The sequence below is a fragment of the Bubalus kerabau genome, chromosome 9 (genome assembly GCF_029407905.1).
Source record: "Bubalus kerabau isolate K-KA32 ecotype Philippines breed swamp buffalo chromosome 9, PCC_UOA_SB_1v2, whole genome shotgun sequence".
Taxonomy (NCBI): domain Eukaryota; kingdom Metazoa; phylum Chordata; class Mammalia; order Artiodactyla; family Bovidae; genus Bubalus; species Bubalus kerabau.
In genome coordinates, this window is record NC_073632.1 from 108,719,716 (window position 1) to 108,740,607 (window position 20,892).

Below are 20,892 nucleotides of genomic sequence, written 5' to 3' on the forward strand. Positions count from 1 at the left end.
CCAAATTTACTTTGACTTCTTCTACCCAAATGAGGTGCACAAACATTTTACAGTTTATTTTTCCATAAACTTATTTTTAATATGCAGGGATCTAAGCATCTGTGGGTTCATTTGAACAAGAGAATTATATCCTACTTATTCATGACCAACTCAGAGCAAATTGAGGAGCAAAGACACATTTCTGATAATTTAGATAATTCAGTCAAGAAAAGGTATTCATGAAAGCAATGTACACAGCTGTTTCATATGTCGGGAGTCCGTGAGTGCGTGAGTTAAAAGGTATTCATGAAAGCAATGTACACAGCTGTTTCATATGTCGGGAGTCCGTGAGTGCGCAAGTCAATGCCTGCGGAGCTCAGCATTTGCAGCTTAACTGGCTGTTTGGCACATTCGCAATGTGATCGCAGGTGTCTACGGTACATCATTAGTCCCTCAAATTTCCTGCTGCAGGCAAATACAGCCTGTGTGTGGGTCCCTCTTAATACTTTCTCTAGTGGCCATAAAAGGGATGACCACTAATAATTATTGAAGAGATGACAAGGATTGGCTATTAAATAAAGAAAACTGCTGCACTGCTGTTCAGGGAATCAGTTCCTGAACCGTTTCAGTGGAGAGCAGGATTTACACACGTATCCAAGTCGGACGCTCTGACTTTATACCTGTATGCAGGCTGAACAGTAGGGTTTAAGGCACTGCTCGCAACGTGAGCAGCTACTGTTACTACATTATCCCTGTATTTAATATCCCCTCAATTTTTCCTCACTTCTTGACATCGTCTGCATTCACATGAAACCCCAGGACGTACCTCCGCCCAGAATTCTGCATATATGTCGTTGGCCGTCAGTCTCGTCACTGGCCACAGCTTTGTCACAGAACAAAGATCACAGGCGGTCATCATCAAGCCGATGACACGGTCTCTAGAACACAACGAGACAAGACTGGTCAGCACAGCGTTTGCACAGGTACAGGAACAGCTAGGTAGACTTCTGCAGTTTCAGGACCAAGCGCGGCTTCAGGCTGGCACTGCTGCATGCATCGGGGAGGAAAGACAGCTTTTCAGAGCAGATGCAGCTGGAGGGAGACAAAGGACACAGTTAAGGGATGGTGTCGCTTTAATCGTGAGAACACCGGTCACTGCTCTCCCTAGTTCCATGAAGAGTGCATACTCTGCTCCTGCTTCCTGCTGAAATACGTCATGTTGGCCTGGCCCTGACACCTTCTAAATCCCTGCTATACCTGACTGCCACAAACCAGATTTTGAATTTCATGGAATTGTGAAACTTTAGAGTGGAAAGAAACCTTGGGTGGGGGAGGCTTGGAAACCTATCCAATCCTTTCACTTTACAGAAGGAGAATGTGAGATACAAATGAGTGCAACGATGTCTTCGAGGTGTAAACAGTCCAGGACCGGCCAGAGGACTCAGATTTCCAGACAGCTCTCTCACCGCCTCACCTGCAGAGAAGGGCAGGGTCGCCAACTGCTGTACAAACTCTAACATCCCCACGGAAAGGAGGTTGTTTTTCCTCAATTGCTTTGCACTCACCACCATGTGTTCTAGGTCCCCCCTCCCCCGAAATATGGTTCATTCAGTCTTTCCTCTAGAGGACAAGTAAAAATTGCCTAAAAAGTATTTAAACATACCCACCCCCTATATAATTGTAATGGATTTGGTCTACCCTAAATGAAGTCTACACTTAAGTGTGGCACTACACGCTAGCTATTAAGAGCTTTTAATATACTGACTTAAACTTTTACAAAGCAAATTGCATAATGATAGAAGGCAAATTATGGAGAAAGACGCAAAACTTGGTAACAAGCGAGAAGATGTCGCCATTGCCCCTCCCACCTAAACTCCAGAGTCTGAGGACTCTGCTGCTGCTCAAGGGCGTTGGTCTTCCTGGAGGGGTGCAGACAGACCCCATCTGTGGGCAAGGGCTGCCCTGGGGCCTGAGCCTGTCGACCAGGGCTCGCAGCAGAGCAAGAGGCTTGGCTGGAGCTTCTGATTTAGGGGTGCTCCCTCAAGCAAAGATTCCTGGATCTCTGGGAGACCCTGCTTTGTCTATTATCCATGCTTTGGTGCCGAGCACTTGTGAGGTTTTGCATTAATACTTTCCATCAGCCAATTTCTTTCAGCCCATTAGCCAGGTGGCTCAGTGATAATGAATCCACCTGCCAATGCAGGAGATACGAGAGACATGGGTTCGATCCCTGGGTGGGGAAGATCTCTGGAGAAGGAAATGGCAGCCCACTCCAGTATTCTTGCCTGAAAATCCCATGGACAGCAGAGCCTGTCGGGCTACAGTCCAAAGGGTTGCAAAGAGTTGGACATGACTGAGTGACTGAGCACAGCGTTAGTAATCTCTTCTACAACTTTACTTTTCATAAGGACAAGTGGGTATCGTGTATCTAACAGGCAGTCTAGATGACTTTAAAAATGTCACTGAGACTTAAAACGTGTACTCACCCTGTGACCCCTAAACGGATGTCATGTGAAGATATAAACCCCTTAAATGATCAGAAAGCCCACGTTTTCTTGCTGAGATGGTTTCCTAAGCACTTTGTGGTTTACAGGAAGAATATTTATTTCTGGATTTGGGCTTCTAAAGCAATGACTGTATTTTCTGTTTGCGTAACAGGCCAGTTCATTTAAACAGAAACAGAACATGAAAAATACTATTATTTTGTTAACAAATAATTATTTCATGAGACTTAAATAATTCAGTCTCATTCAATCTACATTCACACAAAAGAATCAGCATTCATTTCTTTTGGATAAATATTGCAATAAGCTTCATCTCAAGAAAGATTTCGTATCTCATAAATCTAAGGAAAAAATGTTAACATAAATGGGCACTAGGAGGCATGTGAACCAATTTTCTCCCTGGGTACCATTAGGGTTGAAAGGATAATAACCTACTTATCATTCAGACTTCACTGTCCAAATTACCTAGAAAAAAATTTTTACCAGTATTTTACTGTTAACCAAACAAATAAAAACAAGACAGATAAGATCTGTATTAAATGCCTTTAAAAAAAAAACTTTTTTTTTTTTTTACTGTTAATGACTAATTAGTTGGATAGTCATGGTTCCCTGGAAATATTAACCTGAATTGGAACTGTGTCGTTTCTATGAATGGGATATAGGCCTAACTGGTGACTCACTCACTTCAGTCGCTTAGTCATGCATGTCTGACTCCATGTGACCCCATGGACTGCAGCATGGAGACCTAATTCATACTGCATTCCAATAGCCAACTCTGAAAGGGATGGAGTTTATGCCAACTGTGCTCTTGGCATGACCCTGCCTGTCCTCCTCACTAAGAAGCTGCAGTGAGAGCCCGGTACGCGGTGCCTCTGCTGCTGACGGTTCTCAGGAGGGCAGCCTCGGGGGGGCGGTTCACCACATTCATTTATTCCAAAAAGTCCTGAAGGCCTGTATGTGTCACACATGGTTCTAGAAATGAGTAAAATAAGCCCTGCTCAGAAGAATTGATGCTTTTCAACTGTGGTGTTGGAGAAGACTCTCGAGAGTCCCTTGGACTGCAAGGAGATCCAACCAGTCCATCCTAGAGGAAATCAGTCCTGGGTGTTCATTGGAAGGACTGATGCTGAAGCTGAAACGCCAATATTTTGGCCACCTGATGCGAAGAGCTGACTCATTTGAAAAGACCCTGCTGTTGGGAAAGACTGAAGGCAGGAGAAGGGGACGACAGAGGATGAGATGGTTAGATGCCACCACCAACTCAAGGGACATGAGTTTGGGTAAACTCCAGGAGTTGGTGATGGACAGGGAGGCCTGGCGTGCTGCGGTTCTTGGGGTCGCAAAGAGTCGGACTGAACTGAACTGAACTTGTAGGAGTAAAGTTCTAGCGGGGAAAAGCAGAAGGTAAGGAGAAAATTTTCATTCAATGAGTCTATAGAAAAATACTTTAAAGGAGGCAAACATATGAAGATGAGTGAGAGTCCAGTGGCGATGACAATGTGCAAGTCCTAACTCGGGAATAAGCGCTGAGTGGTTGTGGAACAGCAGGAAAGCCAGTCCGGCAGAAACGCAGCAGGGAGGTGGGGCGTGGGCTGCTTGTTGCAGAGTCTGGAGACAGACGGGAACATTCTGACGGCAAGCACCTGGAGGCTGCGGGTACAAGCGCGACCCGCCACGTTTTTAGAGAGGCCCCTCAGGAGTGCTCAGTGGAGGACAGGCTGAAGACCTGTGTGGGGGAGGCTGCTGAGAAGGCCTGCAGGAGAACGCCGGCATCCAGAGGCGTGAGCACAGCAGTGTGAATCGAGGCGACGGCAGAGGCCCCTGGACTGCAGAGACCCAACCGGTGCATCCTAGAGGAGATCAACCCCGAATATCCACTGGAAGGACTGACGCTGAAGCTCCAATACTTTGGCCACCTGATGCAAAGAGCCAACTTATTGGAAAAGACCTGATGCTGGGGAAGACTGAAGGTAGGAGGAGAAGGGGACGACAGAGGATGAGATGGCTGGATGGCATCACCGACTCAATGAACAAGAGTTTGAGCAAGCTCAGGGAGAAGGTGAAGGACAGGGAAGCCTGACGTGCTACAGTCCATGGGGTTGGACACGACTTAGCGACTGAACTACAAGTGGAGACAAAGAAAGTAGGAGGAACATTAGAGGCAGTGCGTGAGTATTCAGTCATGTACGACTCTCTGAGACCCCAGGGACTGTAGCCGCCAGACTCCTGTATCCATGGAATTTTCCAGTCAAGAACACTGGAGTGGGTTGCCATTTCCTACTCCAATTTTAAGGAAACGCTATAGTGTTGTCTATCATGGTTGTAGTGATTTACATTTCCACCAACAGTACAGCAGAAACTAACACATTTTAAATCAACTACATGCCAATACAAATTAAAAAAAAAAATCATTTTTTAAAAGCCAAGGAACTGAGAGTCCTAAAGGAAGCAGTGATTCAAAGTCTCAACCACCGCTGATGACAAGACACACTTTAGACATAAAGCTGCAGACAGTGTGGCGGTAAAGCGCTGGAAAAAGTATTGCCAAGAAGTGAGCACAGTCACAGGAAACTAACCCCTCTCACCACACGGGCCGTAGCCTTGTCTCGCTCAGCGAAGCAATGAGCCATGCCCTGTAGGGCCACCCGAGACGGATGGGTCACGGCGGAGAGTTCTGACAAAACGGGGTCCACGGGAGAAGGGAATGGCAAACCACTTCAGTATTCCTGCCTTGAGAACCCCATGAAACCAGGGGGTCGCAAAGAGTCGGACACGACTGAGCGATTGAACTGAACTGAAGCAAGCAAGGGAAGGCTGGTGTGGCTACGTGACACAGAGAACTTTAAGGCGAGAGGTACCATCAGGATAGAAAGAGACTCTCATAGTGACACGAGGCTCAGTCGTGGAGAAGACAAAAGAAATACACAATGTCTAGGCACCTAATGAAGTTTCTAAACACACGAAGCAAAACTGAGAAATATATCAAATTCATAACTTTTTAAATACTGGAAACTGTATTTCCATTAAAAATGGGAAAAATACATTCACAAGTGATAAAATCTATGATATGACCAGTATAATTTTACTAACAAAAAGTGATAGGATCTGTGCAAACAAACCATATAAAATATTATTCAAGACTAAAAAGTCACAGCAATGCTCTTGGATAAGCCGCCAATATACTCTCATTTACAAGTGAAGAGATAAATGCAATAGAGCTGCAATTAAAATCCCAAGGTGGATATTTTTAATTGAAAACAAACCTGATTGATGGAATGTTCTTTTTGTTTATAAGTATTCACTATGAAGAGGATAAAGGGTCAATATGTGTGTAATTTATACGGAAATGGCACAGTGAAAAATGGGCAAAAAGTATTTTAAAATGTTAATAATTCTTGAGTATGGGTATTAGTATACATTTCAGCCTAATTTCTACCATTCTTAAGTTTGAAATTTTTCTTATAAAAATATAAAAATGCATTTATTAAGTACCAATTTCCATGAAATTTTTGGAAAGCAAATGAAAGATGAAAATTATCTTGCCAGGTATGTATGATAAATTTTAACATAGTTATAATAGTCAAAATAGTATGACCACAGTTGAGGATTAGATAATTAACACTTAAATGGCTTAATGAGTCAAAAGAAGTATTCTAGTCTATATGAAAACTTCAATTCAATGGAAAAGAACAGATTGTTAATTGAATGGTATTGATTCAACTCATCAGAAAGAACTAAAGTTTTGTTCATAAAAATGTAATTCTAGAAGCATTAAGATCCAATTACAAAAATATGCAAAGAAAAATTTAAGCACAATTTACATTCCTTTGAGGATAGGGGAGGCCTTCATAAGCAAGACAGGAAGCCAGACTTGAAAAAAACAAATGACAGATTTGGACTCAAGAAATTTAATTTCTTTGCAGTTAAAATACAAATAAAAATTATGAAAGACACTTAAAAGAAAATGTAACATGACAGAGAAAATCTTAATATCCTTAACAAAAATTAAAATGTGAACTGATTTGTGAAAAATTGTAATGAATCCAACAAAGAAAATACACAAATTGTAAACAAAAAGAAGTAGGAACAACAGTCAACAAACATGGAAAGGTCTGGAATGCAGGCATCTATCAGAGAACAGCGTGTTCAAAGAAAAACGGCTTTTTCCCTATGTTAGAAAAAGTGTAAATTTCTACAGTTCTTTTAGAAAATTTAATTTTCTTTTAGAAAATTTTCTAACATCATATGTGATGTGACATATATATTTATAAAGGACAGTAGATAAGAGAGTTGGTAACAGAATTAATAATAGTGCAAAATTCCAGAAACATTTGATTAATAGAAAGAAGGTTTAATGAGCCAACCCCAGAGACTGAGGAAGCTCTATGATCAAGTTTTTGTTTAAAAATATAAGCTCGTGCAGAAACACACAGCCGTGAATAAACACAGGGGAAGGCATGGGATGGTACCACACCAAGCCTGCTATTAGCTGTGGACCACAGACAGAGCAGGGCACCCTCGGGCTTCTCATCCACGCTGTGCGGATAGGGGCCATTCTACGTGAGGGGCTTGAGCAGCAGTGTCTGGTATCTGCAGGGGTCAGGGAATGAATGCCTCCCCCACCGACACACTGACGGTCGGCTCTATTATTGCTTTTCTTGTATATGGCTGCACTCTTTAAACTGTTAAAACAAATATGCATTATCTTTAAAATTACTAATCACCCCGAAATTATTCAGTCATCATAACTATCCAGTATACACCACTAACCTGTATACATGCATGACACACCAAGCATAATATCATTTGCAATTACATTTTTAAAATTTTCTATTTTATAATAATATTATTATCATAATCATTTTGCTAAAAACATGTGCAAGAAACTTGATCCTACTTACACGGCTCTTCTTTGTAACCTAAAGACAATGGAGACACAGAGTTTTCAGCAACAGAGTTTTCAGCAACTCGAAGGATGCCGTAATGTCGGGCATATTTCTCCAATCTTATAATTGCCATAAGAAAGAGAACTGTGAATAAACACCTGTTCCTACAGGTCTTGGCACAAGAACTACACGTGAAATCTGCCAGAGGCAGAGACACATGAAGACTGCAAATTGCTTGGCACCCCTCGGGCTGCAGGCGGAGGAGCGGGTATCTGTGTGACACGGACGCTCCCACATCCTAGGAGGCTCCCGGCAACATGTCCAGATGACTCTGTGAAATTAAGACTCTCTAAGAAATTAAGCATTTCTTTTCCTCAAAGTGACTCCCCGTAAAACGTTTCATGATCATATTCTTGAGGAGATTAAGTTTATTATGCATCTGTATAGTTATTTGTAAACATAAAGTTTTGTGTTTGGGACCCCTGAGCAAATTGCTTCTAAAAACTAAAAGTAGATTCCTCTGGAAAGAAACGTTAGGACCAGTACCTTAATGGATCACAGAGTAGGGCACACAAAGCACCTGAATAAAGAGTGGATTCAAGTTCAGCAAGACTGGAATGAACCAATAAGCAAGTGTTCCCAGGTCTAAAGATGTATCACTTAAGATGGACTTGGTCAGATATGGACCCTGAAACAGCAAAGTCCTAGAAAGAGAGGCTGGCAGTAACCACCTACACGCTGGCCAGGGCAAGAGGCGTTTTAGCCAATGGACTGAGATCTAACGGACAGACGGGTGGCCAGGCTCACAAAGAAAAGACCTGATGCGTTCCTGAATCCAGCAGGCAAGTCACACCTTCTCAGAAAAAAAGGAATCAAGCCACCTCAGCCTGATGCCACTGGAGCATTTAAGGACCCTCATTCTCTCTGTTTTGACTCCACGTTCAAACAGACTCTGGATGGCCACTCAGCTTCCTAAGATTGTGACCACACTGAGTGCCAATATTCTGATGTGTAGAGCTCCAATACACGTTTGTAGATTAATAACATGGAAAGCAATTCTTACACATCAGTCACACTGGCTTGGCGAGTAAGATTTGGATTCTGATGAATCCATTTCTGTTTGCTTCTGAGTCTGAGAGGTCAATGACCAAATGCTGGGTTGTGATAAATCTGAGGAGAGGCGTCTTGCACAATGACTTCCCTTTGACAGTACCCACTCCTACGCGACCAGTGTAAATTCCAATTGGTAGTTTAGTTATCTTCACAACACACTGTCAGCGATCTTGTCAAGCAATGAAATATCCAAAGTAAATATAAAATGCACATAAAACAAACAAAAAGAAAACCCCAAAAATTCCCTTTACATTTCTGTTTTCAAATATAAATTTGAAATTACGCTTTTGTTTTAAAATATACATTTATTCCAAATAACACTACCCAGGCTACTGAACTTTCAGAAGCACTTTTTACCTATGTGATTGGTTATTAAGGTTCAGCGACCCGGTCTGGTACATCTCTTCCAGCTGCTTCCGGTTCCCGAAGTACAGCGCGAGGTCCGTGGCGATGATGGCTTTGCGGATGATCTCAAGCACCTGCTCGTATTCGCTGGAGCTCAGGGTGGAGAAGATGTTGTGCCCTTCCAACTAGGGGAAGACACAAGCAAACACACATGAGCACAAACACCCACACGCCCACAGCAAGCACCGGCTCCCGCCTCTCGACACAGGCGGTGCCGGGAAACAACAGCTGGTTGTCGTTTAGGTCACGAACAGAAGCTGCCTGCAGTGCAGACCCGGGTTTGATCCTCTGGACAAGGAAATGGCAACTCACCGCAGTAAACTTGCCTGGAGAATTCCACGGACAGAGAAGCCTGACGGGCTACAGTCCATGGGGTCACAAAGAGTCAGATACGACTGAGCGACTAACGCTTTCAGGACACATTTGGGGGGAATGAAAGGATAGTTTGAAATGACCAATGAAATCAGTGTTTTGGTTTCTCCTTATGATACAACAATGAAGCTACCTCTTAAATGAACTATTTAAACCACATAACATTTCCCACCACAGAATTCCAGCAATTTAAATATATACCTAGTTTGGGGAATATTTCCAGTAAGTAATTAAAGGATTGGAATATGTAAAATATTTAAGTGAAATAATTTTCCTTTTACACTAATTAAAAATTTTAGTAATTTTCATATTATAGTAGAAATTAATGGGCTTAAAAAATCATCTACACCCTTGTCCATTTCTGCAAGCCTAGTGAATATTAACCTGATTACTCTGTACCAGAGAAGAAAATGTCCCAGTACTGGAAAATTCATAGGCATATTAAAAACTCTCCCTACAAACATGAGTGCTTCTACATAAAACACACATCCTTGAGGCACAAAAACTGGAAGGCCATCCACTTTTTGTCCTCACGGTACCTGGACACAGCAGATCACCACCCTGAACAAGACCAAACACCTGTCATTCAGATTCTATTTCCTCAGAATTATTCTTCTATATGCGAATCTCTTCAACCTTTTTCCAATAATTTCCCTCAGAATTTTAAGTTTTGATTTGTAATTGAGACTAAAATGTGGCATTTCTGTTCAAACAAAAAAGGTTGAGATTCAACTTGTGGGTTCATCAATTATTTTTTAATGATTTATTAGTCAACATAATTATACTGAGCTACTACTGAGTTGGTAAAGAATCTGTCTGCAATGTGGGAGACCTGGTTTTGATCTCTCCATTGGGAAGATCCCATGGAGAAGGGAACAGGTACCCAGTCCAGTATTCTAGCCTGGAGAATTCCACTAGAATTCTCTGTATAGTCTATTCCACTGGATAGTCCATGGGGTCTCAAAGAGTTGGACACGACTGAGCAACAAACGCTTTCATAATTGTACTATAAATTGACTTTTGTTTCCAGTTGTCTTAAACTATATTTACTCACTGATAAAATATGTTACAAACTTGAAATTATTAAAGTACATTTCTTTACAAAATCAGATACCTCAGTAAGACATCATCTGCTTCCTATTACTCTGAAATAAGGCTGTGTGTTCTCCATTTATTTTCAGTTATCAGAATCTTTCTGAATTATTTACTGTTAAGGTATTATATTTATATTTAAATTATCCTATGGTACAATGGTACAACCCAACAATGGAGTTACTTATAATCGGTTCTTGTTCTGACAATGATATCTGTAGAATGGTCTAAGATTATATATCCCTTTCAAACTCATGATTTCACTTTCAAATGATAAAATTTCAATAAATCTTTGATATATAGCTAAAATGAAGCATTTGCTGAAACATTAATGACATTTTTATTTGACTAAAGAAAGCCAGCCCAGCCCTCACTCTCCGGCAGTCCTGCCCCCTCTCCCCACATTATGAATCACTACTGTGGGAACAGTAGGCAGAGGCTGACGCATTCTGGGACTTTGGAAGGAAAAAAGTCAATGATGCATCCAGCATTCAAAACAATGATGCTTTGAAAAATATACAATATTTATTTTGATGTTTAATTGCCAACTGCATCAACCATATACTCGGGAACGTAAGAGCACTGTAATTAAGAACACAGATTTTGGAGTCAAACAACTCTGGTTGTTAATATCCTTCCGCTCCTTACGAGCTGTGTGACAATGAACAAATACCTTAACCTCTTGGATGTACATTACTCTTATTTGGAAAATGGACATGAATAATAATACCTGTCTCTCCGGATTCCACAAAAAGCAATGTATTGATAAGTGCAAAGTTCTTGTTTATTGGAAGTACCTAAAAATGAGGAGGGCTTCCCTGGTGGCTCAGACGGTACAGAATCCGCCTCAATGTGGGAGAGGCCTGGGTTCAATTCCTGGGTTGGGAAGATCTCCTGGAGGAGGGCATGGCAACCCACTCCAGTATTCTTGCCTGGAGAATCCCATGGACAGAGAAGCCTGGCGGGCTACAATCCAGGGCATCACAGAAAGCTGGACACTGCTGAGCGCAGCACAAACTGCTGCAGCAGTGAGTATGCTGGCACGGCTGGTGATGAAGTCTAGCCGTGTGACTTCTGCAGGCGGCTTCAGGGAGAGCGAGGAGAGACAAGCAAACAGGCCTCCATGTCCAGAAGCGAACAGGATGGCCAGAGGCCCCCTCTCTGTTTAGGATTCATCTGTAGGAAAGGCTGGGTTTCAGCTAAGCTCTGCAATAAGCTAACACACTGCAGCCTGTAAGTCGGGACAGTGTTGAGCGTGAGTACAATTCTGCTACAGTTGCAACAGACGACAGTAAATCCCACCTACTGCAGACGGGCTGTGCCACCGAAATGCTACCACTAGAAAAACTCATGAAAATGCCACAGGATCCCAAAATGTTGGGATAAAGGTGATGTTTTAAAAACCTAAACATATTTCAAAAGCACTAGGCAATTTAAGATTAATGGAATAGTGAGACAGTTTTCTGAGTAATGAGAATAATCCTCCCTAATTGTTCTGGTTTCTAAAATGCTGGCTTTTGGGTACCCACCATGAGGTATTCAGTATTCAAAACAATCATTAACATCTTCTTATGAAATACATTAATATTAAAATGAACATTATTATGAATATTAAATAAAGGAATAGTGAATGAGCATTAAAATGGCTTTAGTATTCTAACACTAAAAACACATGGGTGCGTTTTAGATAAGAAAACAGAGCTTATTCAGTCACTGCACACAGACTAGACCCCGTGCCTGAAGTCATTCCACTTGACTCCACGACTCAGCCACCTACACGCCCTGTCCTGAGGACACGTATCTACTCGCTTCCCCCTAAATGAAAGCTGGCAGCTTCCAGTCTCCACACTACGCCCACACTGCTCTGCCCTCTCCGACTCTGAGTCCACAGTAGTCACGTTGCCCACAGAGCCCATGTCAGCAGATGCGGCAGAGGCCCGCAGCGGCGGCGATAAACAGGGCTTACCACGCAGGGGAGAGGTGCACTAAACTCACAGACAGAAGATTCCGGGACATGTGAGATGTCTGCCAGCGTCTGAGGGGCTCAGGGCCGAGGGAAGGGGCACACACCTGCGCCCCAGCTGTGTGGGGATGTCATACAATAATTTCGCTGGAGGAGGAAATGCCTGAGCTGACCCTTGAAGACAAGGAGACGCTTGAAAGAAAGAAAGAAAGTGGGAACTGGACAGGGCAGAGAGTCAGGAAGAGTTTGGGGCCACAGAAGCATGGTAGATACAACGGTTCTGGAACGGGCAGGGGCCGTTCATCAAGGACTGCGTATCAGTTAAGAAAGGAACTTTATTACCCACTGGTCACTTTTATAACAGGAGAATAACACGTTCAGACATATACGTGGAAGGCAGACCTGAGACCCACGAGCCTGGGGAAACGGCGGTCACCAGGGGAAAAAGCAGTCAGACAGACAGCTTCCAATGAAGGCGGAATCTGGGACATCCCGGGGGAAGGTCCCTGCCGGCCACGCAGGAGGCTGCGGTGCCCAGATGGGCCCATGCGGCGTCCACCACGGACGCCAGCGGGCGCTTCTGTCCAGCCGCCCGCGGCCTGCACACAGCCCAGCTCCATCACTGGAGGGCAGACCTGGGGCCACTGAGACAGGGCGGCTCAGCCCCACTGAGAACGGGAGCCTCTCTTCTCTCCTGGTGCGCAGAGACTTCCTCCTTCATTCCTGACGTGATCTCCTGCCTACACCGCCCAGCAGGGTGGGAACTTCCCTGCATCCTCGTCACACAGAGAGATACCCGCCTGGCCCCCTGTACCAGGACAGATACCCACAAGGGTGAACGACAGACACCCGCCGGCCCCCTGTACTGCAACGGATACCCAACCTGCACCACGAATAATACTGTGTGTGTGGGTGTTGGACTGAGGTCAGCTGTCAAGGCCATTGGCTCAGTCTCTCTGTGCATCGGTGCTGCTGTGGTCACATGGGGTCCTCTTCCCCGTGTCCCCCCACCCCCCGTTGTCCAGACTGTCCACTAAGGAAGTGCGGCAACCCACTAAAAGTCAGCCTTGGGGTGAACAAGGCTGATACACACACACGAGTGTGCACACACCTGGCTTGGAGAAGGCCTGTGGGCAGCTCCCCTATCCGTCAGAGTGAACTCTTTCTCTCCGGCCACGTGGCCGGAGGGCGCCGTCGCAGGACCGCTGAGGTCTGCTTGGTGATGGGGAAGAAGTGTGCGCGGCGCTCCGGGCTGCCACGGGCAGAGCCGCTCCTTACAGGGGTCGCTGGCGGACAGAGCTCCCAGAGCAGTCTGTGTGTGCTAACAAAGCACTGCCTGATAGTTCAGCGACGGGACGGTGGCATTTTTACCATTACCCGAGGATGTCACCTTAACTGTATAGCCTGGAAAGCCTCCTGACCACACTCACACTTGGCGGGACTTGGTGACTGGAGGCGGGGAGGGCGACCCTGCCAGGTTCGCTGCGCCGCGATGGGTGAGCAAGGCGCCACCGAAGGAGCTGCAGAAGAAGCACACGGGTCGGCCGCGCGGACGCCGAGTCCAGCGTCTGGAGGCAGAACCTCAGCAAGTCCCGGGTGGACACGCAGGGCCGAGAGGCAAGCCTGGGAGGGCGGTGGGGCTGCAGGAGGTGGGCAGAGGGCAGGGGTCCTGCCTCCCTCTCGTGCTGCTGGGGCGGAGCTGGTGCCCTTCTCACGGTACCCCAGGCCTAAATCCTGTGCTAGGAGGCCCGTCTGCTGTTGGCAGGAATTCTCAGAGGCAGTTGGATGCATCTGAGAAGGAAAACTCAGGAGCGTGTAAAATCAGCAGGGCAGACATCTCCAGAACACGAAGGGAAACCCTCCGAAATACTCCTGCCCATGGGGGTGGGGCCATGAGTCTATTCCCGGCCGTTTCCCCAGTCACAGATGCACAGGAGGTGCCGGTCAGTCCAGGATAAGCCTGAGCCTGTGGCCACGCCTGGTTCCTCTAGCCAGCGACCCCAGTCCTCTACTGAGGACCGCACCTTCTCTAAAGACACGAGAGCAAATGCACAAACGTACCTCACCAGTGACGGAAATCCCTTCTCTAATACTTGGAATCTAATGCCCCCAACAACTCTGTGGATGTCAACAGCTTGACTGAACTTAATTCACTGCCTTGAGTTTCAGTGACCATGTTCTGACCATTCTGGGAACACTGCATTATGTAATATGCAGTCCCCACTTCGCTGAGGATTTGCTGAAAATGAGATAAACCGTTGACACTGCCTTCAGCATCAGCGGCAAAAAAGAGAGGCCGCCTCCCGTGCCTGGTCACAGCCCCCCCACTTCCGTGCCTGGGTCACAGCCCCCCAACTTCCGTGCCTGGTCACAGCCCCCCCACTTCCGTGCCTGGTCACAGCCTCCCCACTTCCATGCCTGGTCGCAGCCCCCCCACTTCCGTGCCTGGTCGCAGCCCCCCCACTTCCGTGCCTGGTCGCAGCCCCCCCACTTCCGTGCCTGGTCGCAGCCCCCCCACTTCCGTGCCTGGTCGCAGCCCCCCACTTCCGTGCCTGGTCGCAGCCCCCCCACTTCCGTGCCTGGTCGCAGCCCCCCCACTTCCGTGCCTGGTCGCAGCCCCCCCACTTCCGTGACTGGTCACAGCTCCCCACTTCCGTGCCTGGTCGCAGCCCCCCCCACTTCCGTGCCTGGTCACAGCCCCCCAACTTCCGTGCCTGGTCACAGCCCCCCCACTTCCGTGCCTGGTCACAGCCGCCCCACCCGCCCGCTGGTATCACTGCCATTATCACTCAGGTCAGGTTTCAGTCCCTCCGGCAGCAATGGACTTCGCAACCCTGGCCTTTTTAAAAGCTAATTCTATTATGTTTAGAAAAGGTTTTCCAAAGAAACGTTATGAAGGCTATCAAAATTCACTGTCAGATTAAATAGCAGAGATGTCATCAAAGCCAAATGCATGAACTCACTTAGGACTCAGGAAGCACACGGGGTTGAGGAGGCCTAAATATCTCTAAGCAAAAGATGCTGACGTCATCTCTGGCATTTGCCTTTCTTCCTGTACAAGTAAATGGTCTCACAGGATGAGTAAGGGCAAAGTAGGTATAAACCGTCATAAAGTTTTATAATATCTGCCTACAGAAAGCTCATTTTAGTATGTGTGTGTTTTAATATATATATGTGCGTATGTATAACACACATTTATTATACACACACATATATAGGTACACACATATCTATATTATATGCATATATGCAAACACATACACACCCACACATATCCATACACATCTTTCATCTTGCTTAAATTTCCAGGTATATATGGATCTATCTACCTATCCATCCAAACCATCCATCCATCCATACCTACATCACTTAACAAAATGAAGGACAGGGACCATCAGGAATGGTGACTCCCTGTGGCTTTCGGGGACAGAACTGGCCTGGGGGACAGGTGGGACGTTCGGCCCTTGCTGGACGAGGCTCTGGCTGGGCAGACCTCTCCCCTCCCCGGCAGGGACTCAGAGGAGCACCTGCACTCCAGCACACTCACGGTCATCTTGGCAGCCCCGAGGAAAAGGGGCGTGGACAGGCACAGTCTGCTGGGCTCGGGAAGATTCGGTGTGCGGCACCCCCAGGCACGGGGACAGGGGGACACTGAGGAGCCCCCTGGAGAAGCTGGCGGGAGGAAATCAGCCCTGGGTGGGCGGAGGCCTGGGCTACTCCAGGAAGGAAGGCTGCCCTGAGCGGTAAACACCCTCTGCATCGCAGGTGACCACAGCGGTCACTGCTGACGTCCTGCCGGGGGTGCCTCACATTCTTGCAAATTCAGAATCCTTCCGGTAACCAGACCCGTCCGTAATCAGGGGACCTAATGAGACGTCTCTTCCTCCTTTGAGGTGCTAACTCTGAGAGGAGGAGACGGGGTCCACTATTCTGAGTCAAACACAGAGCATATTTTAAAAATTGTGACGGAAATCAAACCACTACGAGGTAATAGCTACTTATTTAAGACGAGTTTGAGGAAAAGCTTTAAGTGAAGAAGCAAATGCATCTCACTGTGACGTGAGAACCGTCAGCATCCAGAGCAGTCACTAAGAACATCGTAAAAGCAGTAGAATTACAAACACACAAAAGGAAAAAAAGAACTTCAATGCACTTAAAATCTTACCTGCCTAACTTTAGAGATTTGCTGGTCAGCACATTCTGGTTGTAGAATATGACAATCCACATAGATTAAATGAACTATGTGAAATAGTTCATTTGCTTCAGGGTATAAGGTACTTAAAAATCGAATGTGGTTACAAAATATATATATATATATATATAAATCTTCAAAAAAGAGCCTTTTTTCAAAAAAAAAAAAAACCCAACACTATCTGAGGATGACTCTAAGGAACGGTTCTACAGTAAAACGTGGCTGCTGTTTTTAAAGAGGGCCCCAACTGCCTAAGCCAGGAGTCTCTCGGAAGACGACGGGGCCCTGGTGGCTGACCTGCAGGATGGACACGGTCTGGGAGAAGTGGTGCTGCTCCATGGTGGACGTGGAGTAGAGCGCGGCCAGGGGGTGGTCGAACTTCTGCAGGTAGCTGTTGCTGAATCCCCGGTGGTCCAGGTCGTGGCACAGACACGCGATGAGCAGCCCTTTGCGCTTAAGAGACAACACAGCACAGACGTTCAAAACAAAGAAACGGGGCTCTCACACTGACTTCTGTCACGGATGCAGCCCCCATCCTCAGGAACAGCGGCAATGCCAGATAATCCAGCCTCCTTTTTAACCACTTTGCTTTCTGCGGCTGACTCTGACAGCCAGATTACTATTGAGGTTTCCTGCTGAGCTCTGGGAAAAAGTGTTTAAGTGGGGGCAAATTAAAGCAAGGGTTCCAAAGAAGGACAGATAAAGTGAATCTGCAAAAGGAGAAGGCAGTTTCCATTCTTCTTTCAAAAATCTATTCGACACTAAATTCTAGCGATGGTGTGGTTATCATGAGTGAGGACTGTAACAAGGAAATCATAGAGCATGGGGCAGGCAGCTCCTTTTCTCTGCAGGGTCACGAGTCCTGGAGCAGGAGGAGAGAAGGGGGTTGAGTTGGGGCTTTCACAGCGGCCACTGGGGCCAATGGAGAGAGGACAGCATGGCCACCGGGAAGGTCTGCCTGGGAGTGGCACGGCTGGGGTGAAGGCACTCCGGTGCCCGAGCTCGAGGCTGGGTGGCCGAGGAAGGGCTAGACAGCGGGGCATGAACGGACAGGGGCCCCCGCGTCCTCTCTGACTGTGTCACCAGCTCCAAGGCTGTAGAGGCTGCAAATCAGTGGAGCATCACAGTGCCCCAGTCTTCTTGTGCGGGAAAAGGTCGGATCAGCGTTTATGTTTTAATTGCATTTCATGTTGTGGGCTCTCAGGGGGATAGGATAAGTGTCCATTATCTAGGGCATGAGGGCAAAGACAGCAGCAATTTGCCTCATCTACATCCTTTCAGTACAGTCCGGCTTTACCAGGGAAGAGAGACTACAAAAACCAGTGCTTCGTTGAGGGACATTTTGGTGACACCGGAATGTCCGTTTCTATATTTCTTATACAAAACAATAGGAAAAAAATGCTTGGATACTGCCATTTAAAACTCTGCTGCTCATGAATTTACTGAACCAAAGTTTGTCCTGGAATAACATGGCACCTAATTATATCGTGAATGGGCTGCAGACACAGAGTGTGCAAACCCACTCCAGCTCTCTGAAAACGGGGCAAAGGAAGGGCGCGCGCACCTCGAGGTCGGTGAAGCGCCCGTGGCTGCTCTGCAGGATGGCGTACATGCAGTGGGCCACCGTGACCGCGTGCTTCCAGTTGTGGTAAGGGACCCGGCGGTAGTTCTTCTTCACAGACATGATGAAGCGACACAACTTTTCCAGCTCGAAGCTGTGCGGAAGAGACATCGTCACGACAGAAACTGGTAAAGAAACAACGCGTCCCAGGAGGCAGCTCTGGTCTAGACACACGGGTCTGTGCCCACGCACACCTGCCCCGGGGAGACTTCCGGGGTGCTGAGTGAGCCCCGTTCACCAGCTCTCCGGCATTCCTCCAGCCAGCAAGGAAGGAGGACTCTTTACCGGCTCCCTCTCGGACACTGTAACGGGCCCACCAGCAAGCAGACCCCAGAATCTGCTTGCCTTCCCTGCCATCGACTCCCATCACCGCTTCCTGAACAGTCAACCATCTCCTGCAGCCCACAGGGGCAACAGACAGCAGCATACCATCACCCTGCTCAAGGGCGTTTTGAGAGTTTTTTCTAAAAAAAGTGCATTCACGTTCACAAACTGCAAACGTGCACACCATAAGAGTTTTCTAGATGAGCGGCTATCCTTTGAAAAGGAATCCAACTTACTGTGGTCCACTCAAATTATTAACTGGCAGTGGCAGATGATCACACTCAAATACTTAACAGTACATGAAAGACTATGATGCATGCTCTTATTCTACAGTGTGGTAATAGATTTTGTATTTTTTTAAAATATACTTAGACTTCTTTAGAGCCCCACTAACTCTCTCAATGGATATGAGGCAGCTTAAGACAAAAGCGTATCAATATGAAACAGGGCTCTGGAAATACCAGAGATGAGAGTTCAGAAAACCTCTAAATATTAATACGCATAGCCTTTATGTTTCTCTACTGAAAATTTCCAAATAGTCCCTGAAGTATAAGGTGTGTCATTACAAGAGTTTCATCTGGTCAAACTCTCAACCGCTATCTAAGAAATAAGTTAGGTATCTTGCGCTCATTCTTTTGAAACAGTGATTTATAAAAGCTGCTGATGGGAATAAGAGAAAACAGAATTCAATGGGAAAGGAGTGACAATTTAGCTCTAGAGAAGCCAAGAGCCTCGATAAGCCACTTAATGACTAGTGAAAAAAAGAAAAAAACATTTCTTGCATTTTAACTATGTGTTTAAGCTACATTAAAACAAACAAAGAAACAAACGAACGAAAGGGCTCGCAGTTCCTCTGGGACAGGCCACAGAATAAGGGGGACGTGGAAGGAACGTGCAAGTTAACGCCACTGAACAAAGGACGCCAGTGAATCAGGAGACCTGGTTCCTCCACTCTTGCTCTAACTGGCATGTTAATGTCAAAGGTGAAAGGCGATGCTAAATGTGTGTGTTTGTTCCAAGACACCCACAGGATCAATATGCAATTATTTATCCCAGCTACACCTACATTCTCATCATCACCTGGTCAGACCTGGTTATGAACCAAGGGAATCTAAGAAGGCTGCACGCTGTCTAATAATCTTAGCCTTTTTTTAAAAATTCAAGTGTTTAGAGAAAACAATTTGTGGCATGTTTTAATTATCAACCAAGAACGCGGTGAGGCATCGAGGTGGTCTCGCATACCAGGCTGTCCCACAGGATCGGTGGATCATGTACACGAAAATTCCAGGCCACATGTTTTCAAAGGGGCCAACGTCAAAGTGGAACCTGGAATAAACAGAAAGCACAACTCATGAGGAAATGCAGCGAGCTAGGATAAACGTGCAAATAAAGCAAGTAACTTTTATGTGTATGACGAAACTAAAAGAATACTGGGAGTTCGGCCCCCTGCCTTCTCCCCTCCTCAGTCACATCTCTGTTGTAATCAAATGCTTCCAGGAGGACATTCCACCCACCCCCTCAGGAACTTAGTCCAAGATTTAAGCCACTGCTTAAGTCTCTGTTACAAAGGAATACTGTGGTCATTATCAGAGCAATGAAAAAGGACAACACAATCATGCTCTTAATACCACACACTCATCAGTACACACACCACACGTACATGACATGTGCACTACACAATTCACAGAAAAGGGGGGATCCTATCTGAAATTCTTTTAGTGCTGAAAATCTATTTCCCATTTTAATCCAGAGAAAACTTTTATAAATATTAGCATTCAAAGCTATTACCTATTTTCATATGCTAATTTAGTTGTGGATATTTAACCCCAATAAGCAGAATGCTCAAGTATTAAACCATTTTCCTTTAGGTGCAACGCTTCCGACACCACACGTGTGAGTTTTCCACGCCAAGCAGCTCTCCAGTCCCCTGCAGACACCCACTGATTTCCTAGGACCCAACCCCATCCTCACACTACCTGTTCCAAGCAGCTCTCCAGTCCTCTGCAGACACCCACTGATTTCCTAGGACTCAACCCCATCCTCACACTACCTGTTCCAAGCAGCTCTCCAGTTCCCTGCAGACACCCACTGATTTCCTAGGATCCAACCCCATCCTCACACTACCTGGAGTTGAGGCAGAACTCACAGCTCAGGGCTGGGGCCCACAGACTGCCCCACTTCATATGCCAATCACACGTCAAGGCACCCGCCCTTCTAATCCGTCGGCCTGTCGGCCGTTCCCACAAGCCCCTCCTCGGGGGAGATACTGCGCTAGAACAGCTCCAGAACTCAGAGGAACACCTCAGCTAGACGTCTGGCTTATTATTGGGACACAACTCGAGAACGGCCAAGAGGAAGAGGTGCCCAGGGCCAGGCAGTGGGGCAGGCCGTGCAGCTCCGGCCTCTCTCTGGGGGCACCCCCTTTCCGGCACCTGACGTGC

The 20,892-nt window shown here is 46.2% G+C and overlaps 1 protein-coding gene across 1 annotated transcript in view; it reads right to left on the bottom strand.

The window, feature by feature from the left end:
* The window catches only part of PDE10A (phosphodiesterase 10A), a 100,563-nt gene that overhangs the window by 7,333 nt on the left and 72,338 nt on the right, over positions 1–20,892 (bottom strand). The window contains exons 13-17 of the mRNA XM_055591450.1: positions 19,694–19,777; positions 18,071–18,221; positions 16,804–16,959; positions 8,840–9,012; positions 806–917 (exon numbers count right to left, since the gene is read on the bottom strand). Of these exons, the coding sequence (XP_055447425.1) occupies positions 806–917; positions 8,840–9,012; positions 16,804–16,959; positions 18,071–18,221; positions 19,694–19,777 (676 nt within the window). The remainder of the gene's footprint in view (positions 1–805; positions 918–8,839; positions 9,013–16,803; positions 16,960–18,070; positions 18,222–19,693; positions 19,778–20,892) is intronic.